At 37.4% G+C, this 11,696-nt stretch overlaps 1 protein-coding gene across 1 annotated transcript in view; it reads left to right on the plus strand.

Annotated features, from left to right (window-relative positions):
* The first annotated feature begins 6,794 nt into the window (after nt 1-6,794).
* SELE (selectin E) overlaps nt 6,795-11,696 on the plus strand; it is a 28,113-nt gene continuing 23,211 nt past the window's right edge. The window contains exons 1-3 of the mRNA XM_029287317.1: nt 6,795-7,140; nt 10,616-10,723; nt 10,835-11,020. Of these exons, the coding sequence (XP_029143150.1) occupies nt 6,810-7,140; nt 10,616-10,723; nt 10,835-11,020 (625 nt within the window). The 5' untranslated portion in view covers nt 6,795-6,809. The remainder of the gene's footprint in view (nt 7,141-10,615; nt 10,724-10,834; nt 11,021-11,696) is intronic.

Raw genomic sequence — 11,696 nt, forward strand, 5'->3', positions numbered from 1 at the left:
GGGTGAGGTATAGGGTTTTCAAATATCCAAAGTGTCCAGCCTGTTTTACATCATGGCTGTGTTTGAGAGCATTAAGACGGAGGGCTTCTGGCAAATATAGTTTCCCCCCTTTGTAAGCCAAGCCATCCCTGTACGTTAGGGAGGTTTGATTATCTTTGAACCATTGGTCGGTGAGGAGCTCTCGTTTTATTTTCTTTACTCCAGGGTCATCAGGATTGGGGACCCTGCGAGGTGCAAGTTGAGCGGCAGTTTGTGGATTGGGGATAATTGCCTCGTTAACCTCCTCCCGTTCGCTTTTGTATTGGGGTAACCAGGATAGCGCATCAAATGGCACCTTGCTACCTTCTAGATAGTGTCGCCAGTTTAATAGCGCCCATCTAATCGTGAAGGCCTCTTTCTCCCAGATTGCCCATCTCCGCTCGCTCTCAGTAAATTTCTTAGAGGTGTACGCGCAGGGTTGCAGGACCCCACTTTTGTTGTTTTGCAGTAACACAGCTCCAACTGCCACATCACTGGCGTCGGCTTGAATCACAAAGGGTTCCCCTGGGCAGGTGTGCTTTAGGATCGGTTCAGCAGTAAATAGTCTTTTTAGATTCTCAAAAGCTGTTTGACAGCCCATTGTCCATGTTAGTGGTTGGCCCAGTCGTGGCTTCCCTCCCCCTTTGCCTGTTTTGAGTAGTTCTGTAAGGGGTAGGGCAATCTCGGCAAAAGAGGGGATGAATTGACGATTAAAGTTGGCAAAACCCAGAAAGCTCTGGATCTGTTTGCGAGTCTTTGGGGGCTGCCATTCGATTATAGCTTTCACCTTGGCTGGATCCATTTCAATACCCTCGTTGGAAATTCTGTAGCCAAGATAGTCTAATCGGGTTTGGTGAAATTCACATTTCGACAATTTGGCATAAAGCTTGGCATTCAATAGTTTCTTTAACACTTCTCTCACCAGCTTTATGTGACAAAATGTTGGCACAGGCATGATGAAAGGCAATGCTAGGATCTGAAATCCCCACCCACCGAGCAGTTATTTTTACTGGCATTTCCACTCCCTATTTTGCTGTCATGATTTACGTTCTCCAATTAATGTGAAGGGCAAAGGTTCCCTTCCTTTCCCTTTCGCAGGGTTTTCCCTCCTCCCTCTTTTTCCTCTGCATTAACTCTAAAAATACCAGACAGTTCTGCATATTTTGTCAAAGCAAGAATTTAAAATATTAGCAGCGTTGACGTAATGTTTCACATGGGAATTATTCAGATCTTGCCTTGCCTTTCTGCTTTCACTGTCTCTCAATAAAAGTTCTTATTGAAACAATTCCAGTTTTAAGAGTTCTGCTCTTGAGAGTACTAGCTGAGGCAGAACCTTACAATCGGAAAGGAATCCAGATAGCAAGATAAATGGTACCAGTTGACTCAAGTTGTCATTATACATCCATTTGTCAAAATGGTCAAGATTTAAGAAGTAAAACTGAATTACAATTTGACAAGATGAAATAAATATTCAGTATTCTAGTAACATATTTGGACCATAATATCCGAAGAAAGCATTCATATTTTCCTGATGCTGGAAATGTGTTCTAGCCAATCTTGGCTGATCTCAAAAAGCTAAGCAAGGTTACACATGGTTATTACTTGGATGAAAGACCACAAGGAAATCCCCAAGACTGCAGACTAGACTGAGAAGTTAAAAAAAAAAACCTAGAAGGCAATGGCAAACCACTACATTGTTGCCAAGAAAAATTCATGGATGTATCCAGGACATCACCTGGAGTCAAGCTGATTCATGGAGAATAATGTAAGTGAAATCTAGCTACAAATATAGTATGGAGAAGAAAAATGCAATTAGAAGAAGGAATCCGGAAATGATATAAATATTTATGTTCACATATGTTATTGTAATAGTTTTTAACACTAAGAAATGCTTTCATAGTTTTGATAAGATTGCAAGGGAAAGTAAAATTCATTGGAAGTTTTTAAAATATTACAGTAATATTTTTTCTGGCTTATCAACAAAGTCTTGCTTGGCCATTGCACAGGAAAGATATTTCTGAGCCCACAACAAACTGTCTGGTGGAGTTTCCTTCCTTCTTGGAACTCCACTGATGAATTCTTCCAGTGAAATTACTGCAAGTCACTCTGAGAATTCCAGTTAATAAAACAAAGCTTTAAACTAAGCAGTGCCCAACATGCAAAGTCACTAAAATAAAATTAATACAACCATTAAAATGTATGCATGGCAGAAGTGAAGTTTAATGTAGCACTTCATTAGAAAAAATCCTAATAAAAATTATGAACATTATATTTATGAATGTGTACTACAGGACTTAAAGAACACTTGCCAACGCTTAATATTTATATATCATCCTACTTCAGAGACAATCTAAATATCGTATGGAAACCTGTGTTGAGGCTTGATTAAAGTGTTTGGTTAGGCCTGGTGAGACCAACCTTAAGTCACAGAAGCTCTTGGGCTGATTTGGGGCCAGTCAGACTTTTCTGACTTAGTCTGCTTCATAGGGTTGTTGTTGGGAAAAATTGGAGGAGGAAATGTTATGTATATCACTTTGAACACCTGGAGGAATATAAATCTAGTAAATAATAAGCTCCTAAAATTAGTTTCAGAAAAGACTGAGTTTATCATGAATTCCAGAAGAAAAATGGCAAAAACTGAAAAGACATTCATGCCCTTGATGTGTTTTTCATCCACTAAAAGGTCACTTTCTTTTCTTCCTAAAAGCAGGGTATTGGAGTAGATTTCTCAAGCAAAACCAAGAAAGGACACAAAAAGAAGACAGATAAAGATTGGGATGTGCAGTAGAGGAATACAATAATAGGAAATCAAACTGAGTTTGCAGGCTGTGTAGACTGTTCTGTTCAAAGTGTACATGATTTGCAGCAGCAGTGCTTGTAAGAGGAAATCAAGTCAAACAAAAAGGCACATGTGCCCTGACGTCCATGCTCCTACACTGATGCATGTACAAAGAGACAGGGCCACCGTTTTTATTTGAACCCCCGATGGACAGTGAACCATGGAAACATACAATTGGCAGGGACCTTAGAGGACATCCACTCTAAACCCTGCTCAGAAGGGAGGAGCTTCATAGCATGGTTTGTGTGGTGAAATTTATTTTTTATATATTTACAGTATATTCCACCTTTGTTATTTTTATAAATGAAGGCAGTCAACATACACAGTATTCCTTCCTTCTTCTATTTTCCTTACAACAACCCTATGAGTTGAGTTGGATGGAGAGTGACTGGCCCAAAGTCACCCAGCCGGCTTTCATGTCTAAAGTGAGACTAGAACTCACAGTCTCCTGGTTTCTAACCTGAGACCAAACTGGCTTTTTAAATCTCTAGACCAAACTGGCTGTGATAATGTCTGAACAAGACTTCTACATTGATTGGCTCATTCTACCATGTTTCCCCGGGTCTTTTTTTTTCCCTCCAAAAGAGACACCAGGTCTTATTTTCAGGGTAGGCCTTACCTCACCTCCGGCACCAACAGCCACACCCAGCCGGTCCACTTCTTATGGGGCTGCGTTCTGCAGCTGCATTCGGGCCTGCATTTTGCAGTCAGGCCTTTCCAGAAGGCTTAAGCGGCCGAGTACCAAGCTATGGATTCAATCCATAGTTTGGTCCTCGGCTGCTGAGGTCTTGCAGAGCCGAGCTATGGATTGAATCCATAACTCGGTTCTTGGCTGCACAGGCCTTCCGGAGAGCCCTGTGACTGAGATATGCTGGCCTGGCTGCAGAAGAGGCCTCTGAAGAAGACGTGGGCCGGAAAGGAGATGCCTGGTTGCAAGGTAAGTGGATGTGGGGCAGGTGGGGCAGCTCCACACACCCCACCCCTGCCCTAGCTTGATTTTTAGGTTTGTGCCTCACCCCAAAACTAGGGCTTATTTTGGGGTAGTGTTATATTAGGTCCACCCCAAAAAATCAAGGTAAGAATTATTTTTGGTGTAGGCCTTACTTTCGGGAAAACATGGTAGAAGCATCTTTTGCTAGGAAGTTATATCTCCTGTTCTGTATGTCCCCCCCCCCTGCGTGCCCCCTCCCTCCTAGCCTTTGATGGCAGGATGATAGCGAGGCACCAAGTTGAAGATGGCAGACCTGACAATAAAATTCTCCAGTGAATGGCTTGAAAATCCTTACAAATTTCATTTCAAATGTGATCAGTGACAGGTTTTGCAATATTATTTGCTATAGTTATTAAACTTAATGCATTTGTGGGGAGACAAGGAGAATTGCATCTTTCATTCAAATCATAAAAAAAATATTCTTCTAGTGTTGAGCCATGGCTAGCCTTAGAACAGGAAGTCCTTGATCCTGCACATGTGGAGGCAATAGATTCAGACTGGGCTTGGAGTCACAAGGCAATCACGATGCGGGCAAAGCCAAGGTAAGGGACTAGGATCAGCGACAGACAAGTTCAGGCATAGACACAGTTACTGCTACAGTATTATACTCAAGGAATATGGGTCAGACCCTATCTCTCAAACCTAACCTATCTTACAAGCTTTTATGAAGTTAAAATTAAGTGCAGGAAGGCTATTTTTACTGCAGTGAGTTCCTAGAGAAAAGGATGGATGGATGGATGGATGGATAGATGGATTAAATAAAAAGGAATTTTTTCACCTCCATAATTAAACAAAAAAAATGTTGAAGAATAAATCCTTGAAATGAATCCAATTCCAAGAATAGCTTCATCAACAAAGGAATCTGAGCACATCGTTTTTAAAAATGAGGATTAATTAAAACAAATATTTGTGTCCAGGAATTGCAATCAGATATTCATGAGGACAAATGCTTTCAAACGGAAAAGGCAGGGAGGTGGTCTCAGTGCTTTAACATCATGAATATTCCAAGGAGATTTTTTTTTCCTACCTAGGGAAATTCTCACTTTCTTCTGGTAATATCCTGTTGGATGTGTCATGGGATTTCCAAAGCGGCTGGAGTCTTCTATATAAGGCAGTGAGCTGAGCAATAGGCCAACAATCAACAAGGGAAAGCTGTAGAGTGTAAATTTAAAGCTCAAGTTTGCAGAAGACAACAAGACAACTACCCTGCTGCTCTAACATTCCACAGTCGCTATTGGTAAGTTAAAAAAAAAATCTTTGAGTGCTTTTTTTTATTTTTCAAAGGATGCCAGAGGGAAAGTTTAATAGAAAAAGGACAAATGAGTAATGACAGCATTCATTTCATCTTAAAACTACAATTTGATAAATTTCTTTTAGAAAATACATTTATAATGCAGGATCAAAGAATAAAAGTATTATTTATATTATTAAATATATATTAATTTTCACATTAATCTGCCCTTTAAAATTAAACTATCAATTCAACAGAGAACTAATGCGAATCTGAATTTCCTTAAAAATGTACAAGTCTAACGTGCAGTTTGTAAGTCTCACTTTTGTGAAGTTCATACTTTATATTGTTAGGCATCTCCAGAAAGTAATTTTCTCCTAATGGTTGGAATTGCAATTCTCAGAATTCCCAGCCAGCATGCCTAATTGCCATTCAATATAACCAAATGCCAATAGTTGGGAAATGTCACCTCAATGTGTTTGGAAGGCAGATTAAGGGGGGGAGGGAATAAACTATTTTAACTCTATACTTAAAAAAATATGCATGCAGAATACGTTTCCTCCAGTTCAACATTTTTCTAGCTCTAGTTTGTATTTACAGCATTCAAATGTTTCAAATAGATTCAGTCTAGCTCTCTTGAAAACGATCCTGTAATCCTGTAATCTCACTGAGTAATCTGTTGCTGATAACTGGGTGAGGAAAATGAGAGGGAAAAAGAGCTTTGTATGTCAGAAGGCTGATGAGGTTTAACTGCTACTTTTGTTTGGATTTCACGTTTAATACCGTATATAACAGCATGTAAATTGTATGATTTTATTTATATAGGCACACACACTTGAGAAAACCCATACTTCTTTTATCAATTTACAACAATCTACTATTTTTTTTTATCCAGACACTGCAGCACTACCAACAAGAATTAAGAGAGGATTTTAAGATCGTTTCTGCTGTGATGAATACCTTTTACTTTTTCTCCATTATTTGCTATGGTGAGTGTTTCAAACCTTGGGAGCCTTCCTGGAAACAACATTTCTAACTGTGGGTTTCTTTTAACTGAACAGGAATCTTATTTTATACTTTTTTAAAATTACACTAATAATACAAACTAGAAAAAAATATTTTGGCTAAAAACAGACAGCAAACTAATGTCGAAAATACAGGATATTTTGTGTATGAGGGTGAATGGTATCAAAAATCTACCAAGTTCTGCTTAATGATGTTCTCTCATAGTAGTTTCTAAACTGTCTGAAGGAGACAGTTATCATCAGATTCATTGTTCTCTCTTTTTTATTATTCTGAAAACTCAAGACTATCGTTTCTGTCTGTTTCCTCTTTCCATCTTTTATAGATCATTTGTTATATTTCATCTATTTTCTTTTTATACTATTTTTTTAATCAAGTCTTTTGTTTCCACTAAAAAAACTTTAGGTTCCATTCCATATTAGAAGCCCATGCTAGTTTTGTGCTCTCTTCCTTTTCCATCCAATTCATAGGAAGGCATAGTTATCTCTCATCTGTTTTTTAAACCAAAACCATTCCTCTTCCCATAGCTATCCTCTCTACCTTTATTTCTGTTTTCTTTTAGCATGAATTACATTTCTGGTCTCTAGGGCTTATGTTTAGCTCAGATAGCTAAATTCTAATACAGAAATTTGTTGTTATCTCTTGTTTTAGGACTTTTATTATTTAAGGATAGCAATGGCTGGACATACCATGCGTCAGAGGCAAACATGAATTATGCCAAAGCAGAGAAATGGTGTAAAACCCATTTTACAAATCTGGTTGCTATTCAGAATAAAGAGGAAATTCACTACTTAAATGCAACATTTCCCAGTAATTCAAATTATTACTGGATTGGTATCCGAAAAATTGAGAATGAATGGAGATGGGTTGGAACAAACAAGCAACTGACTGAAGAAGCTAAAAACTGGGCTGAAGGTGAACCAAACAACGGAAAAAAGAACGAGGACTGTGTCGAGATCTATATAAAACGAACAAAAGATTCAGGAAAGTGGAATGATGAACCATGTTATAAAACTAAAAGAGCTTTGTGCTATAATGGTATGGATTGATATCACTTTGATTACTGTTTACACTGTTTTCAGTAGGAAAACTACATATTTATTTTTAGGCCTGCTGTAAATATTGAAAAATAAGGGGTTAGATTCAGATTGAATCATTCTTCATATAAATCAATAATAAGTCTCAATGGAACTTCTGTAAGAATATATTTAGAGTAATTTCATTGTATGGATTCTGCTTCTAATATTCCAAAGAGTTATAGTAACATTGCAATAGATGCCTTTAAGTTCTTATCCGTTGGATTTAAGGAGAAAGCTTTTTCCTTTATTTTTATCTCTTGCTCTATGTCTTTATACCTTTGTTGCTGATTTTGCTTATAAGCAGAATTCATTGAAATTAAGGCACCCCTCATAACTGCTTTGCTTGCATCCCAAACCATTGACATAGAGGTGCCTTTATTCATATTCAGCATAAAAAAATCTTTTAAATAGTCTTTAAGTTTCTGCACATTTGTTTCATAATTCAATAAATTCTCATTTAATCTCCAAGTCCTTCTACTACCTCCATCAATTGAAAATTCCATCCATACAGGACTATGATCTGACAATATCTTAGAAAAAATCTTCACCTTCTTAACCCTGGAAATCAAGTCATTAGTAATCAAAATAAAATCAATTCTAGAATAAGATTGATGCCTATCCGAAAAAAGGTGAAGTCACTTTCTCCTATATTCCTCTCTCGCCATATATCTCTTAATTCAAGGTCTTCCTGTAATGCAAAAAAACTTTAAGGCAGTTTAGTTTGCATTGAAATTTTAGAAGAAGTCTTTTTATCTTTTTTTGAGTCTATTACACCATTCCAGTCTCCCATCATAATAACAGATTTGTAATCCAATTGTATTGTCTTTTGATGTAAAAGAGTATAAAATTGCTTTTGTTGTTGATATGAATTAGGTGCATATAAACCCACAAGGAGACATTTTTTCCCATTCAATATAATTTCAATAAACACAAATCTTCCTTCCACATCAGCATCTATTAACTTTGGCATCAGTTCCTTCTTAACATAAAAGACTACACCTGCTTTCTTCTTTGGGGCAGGGGCAATAAAATGTAGACCCAATTTAGGATTAAACAAATACTTTTGATCTTTTAATGTAATATGCGTCTCTTGTAAACATATAATATCATTTTTGTGTTGCTTCAAATAATAAAATATTTTCCTCCTTTTTTGTGGTGAGTTCAATCCATTAACATTTAAAGTTATTAGTTTAACCATCCTTTGGCTTTTGAAGCTTCTGAAGCATCCCTTGCAGATCCACCATAACAGATCTTTTGGGCCTAGCCCCTCCCACTGGCTCCGAAGTAGTTGAACATGTTTGAGGCATAGCCTCCTTCTGCTGTTCTTTTTCCTTACGCTTGTAAACTGCACATGTCATTCTCTGATCTTTTGGATCATCCTTTGCCTCCAACGTTTGTAAATTCTGAAAATCTCCTGCAGATAACGACATAGCTCCAGGCAGGTCCACAATCAGTTGTTCCACTCCTTCTTCTGTTCCTTTAACTGGCGATGTAAAAGATGAGTCAGCTTTCAGAACTGTTAAATAAAAATGTTTAGCCTTCGAAACTGTGTTGAGTCTATAACGGTTCCCAGCAAATGTCAAGGCCATTCCAACTAGTATTTCCCATCTAAAAGGCACTTGCTGCTTCTTCAACTCTTGAGCTAAAAAAGCAAATTCCTTTCTTTTTCTTAAAATTTTTGAAGGTATTTCTTTCAAAAGTATAACATCTTGAGCAGCAATCTGAAATCTCTGTTGGTAAAAGGCCTGTATGATATCATTTCGACGTGTCTTTCTAGAAAAATAAACAACAATATCCCTGGGTTGTTTTCTCTGACGTGCGACCCATGAATTAACTCTAAATATTTTTTCTATTTCTCCATATATAATTTCAGGATCGCAGTCAAAAACCAACGCTAAGGCAGCTGATACCTCCCCCCTCAGTTTCTCTTGTGCATCCTCCTTCAAGCCTCTGATTCTTATTGCATATTCCATTTCTCTAAATTGTGTCATTACAATATCATTTTGAGCAATTTCTATACCCTCTTCTACTTTTTCCATTCTCTCCTCCATTCCTTCCATTTTTTCTCCCACTTCTTCCACACGCGTCTCTATACAATCCATATGAAAAGCAAAACCTTGAAAAATTTGAGACATGTTCTCACACAATTCATCATTCTTTTTAGCCAAAAGCTCTTCTGTCTCCACTCTCATTTGTTGCACTATTTGTTTAGACATCTGCATCAAAGAATCCTGCAAGTCCTTCAGAGTAATATAAGGTGGAGGAGAGGGTGGTGGAGTTTTAGCTTTCTGTTGCGTAGTTTGTACAACTGGGGAAGAGACAGCTGGCTTAGGTGCTGCAGAAGCTACAAGTCGTTTAGAAGCCATTCTTAAAATTAAAAAAAGATCTTAATACACAGTCCAAGACATCAGATGGTTAAGCAGACTTTTCTTCAATTTTTCTTCGATTTTTTAAAAAAATCTTTACAGTCTTTACAATGTAACAATCCACAACCGGAAGGAAAATGAAAGTGTCTCTTTAAAACAAAGAAGCGGCTGAGCCGCAGCCATTTTTTTTTTCTCCCTTATCTGCAAGTTAACTTTCGATTTCAGTCAATTGAGAAGAGTACTTTAATCTTCTGAGTCAAAGTTATAATTTCTTTATAAAAAGTCCAAATTTCCTAGACAGCTCTGTCTGTTGAAAATTACTCACAATTAAAGTCTCAAAAAAGAACATCAGAGGTGGAGACGGCGTCTGGCTTCGCAAAGTAATGAAGACATCCCGATCTGCGGAGGAACTCTGAGCTCCGGAGGAGTTCTCACCTTCGCCTCCCTGGGAGCCCCCCAGGGAGACTAGGGAACTCGACTCCTACTTCAGAGTAAGCTCTCCTTCTCTCCTATGCCCGGAGAGAAGGTTCAAACCGCCAAACAGCTGATATCTGCTGTTTCGGCGATTTTTACGCAGCCCCGGATGGGAGGCTGTCAGAAAGCCTCCTTCGGCAGCCGCCCAGCCACCGGAAGTCCAGATGTAATAATTGTTGATGGCTATAATTGAAAGTCCAATCAAATTAACATTGGATGTATGAAGTGCAAAGATATGGGGTTAATATGGGGAAAACATGAAAGTAATTGTAGAAACAGTTTTGCATGAAAGCAAGAAATCGGAAAAATCTCTGTAATTTATGTAAATGATTGTTTCTGTCCTATTTTTTTGTTTTTTCATTGTGGAAAATGTTTCCACTGAAATTTGTACAACACAGCAGACAGCTTTAAAAAAAAAAAAAGAGCACCAAAAGGACAAAAGGCCAAAAGAAAAAATGAATCTTCAAGATGGAAACATAGTTTTTTTCTCTTTCCTTCTTAAAGGGAAATACCTTATTCTACTATTGTGTTATAATAGCCACAATATCACTACTGTAGTATTTTCACAATATAATCTGCTTAATTTTCTTGCAGCCTCTTGTACTCCAAATTCCTGCAGTGGTCGTGGGGACTGTATAGAGACAATTAACAATTACATCTGCCACTGTAACAAAGGTTTCTATGGACATGACTGTGAACATGGTATGATTAATTAATCATTTAGTTAATTCAAACTTATTGTGATTTCCAATTCTGTTCATTTGTTCCACTTTGGTAGAAATGCCTTATCCAAACTCTTCTGTTCTCTTGTAGTAATTACTTGCGATCAACTGGAAGACCCAGATCAAGGTATCTTTACATGCAAACATCCAATACAGGATTTTGGCTTTAACTCTTCTTGTGATGTTCAATGCAAGGAAGGTTACAAACCGACTGAGATGGAATCAATAACATGTACCGATTCTGGAAAATGGTCTGCACCATCTCCATCCTGTAAAGGTATGCATATTTGACTAGCTGAAACCAAATTAAAACCAAAGAGAATTGTTTAAGTCTGTGTTGTTGACTTAGAAACATTTTATTCAGTTGTCAAAAAAAAATTGTGCTACCTTCAGTTGAAATCATGAGTGTGTCTCAAGACACTCTGAACCATCCTCTAAGTCACCAAATGTGGATTTTATTTTGCCAATACCCTGAAGTTTTAAAATAGCTTCAATTTAGCAAAAATAAAACTTTGGGGAAAGTAAGTTAGAGAACAGACTAAGACTAAACATTTTCATTGTTGAGACAGTGTGCTGGAAAACAAAGAATAGGAAAGGAAAGAGAATTGAGTATTTTTGAAAAAGGCATCATTGATTAACTGAAGAAAAGCAAGCATACAAAAGCATTCTATGCTGAAAATTTGTTATGTAGTTAGTTATTTCAGTTAGTTATTTCTGTTAGTCAGGTTGGAAAGATTATCACATTAAATTACCAGAGGAATCTACTAATATAAATTACATTCTATTCTACATTTCATTATCTGTCACTTATTACAACCACAATTGACTCTAAAATTTCTGTTGCTGAGAAAGACTGATGTTAAGTGACTTTTGCCCCATTTCACAACCTTCACGATTGTTAAGTGAATCACTGCAGTTATTAAGTTAGTAAAACAGCTGTTAAATGAATATTG

The sequence above is a fragment of the Protobothrops mucrosquamatus genome, unplaced genomic scaffold (genome assembly GCF_001527695.2).
Source record: "Protobothrops mucrosquamatus isolate PMUCROS unplaced genomic scaffold, P.Mucros_1.0 scaffold_294, whole genome shotgun sequence".
In the NCBI taxonomy this organism is placed as follows: Eukaryota; Metazoa; Chordata; class Lepidosauria; order Squamata; family Viperidae; genus Protobothrops; species Protobothrops mucrosquamatus.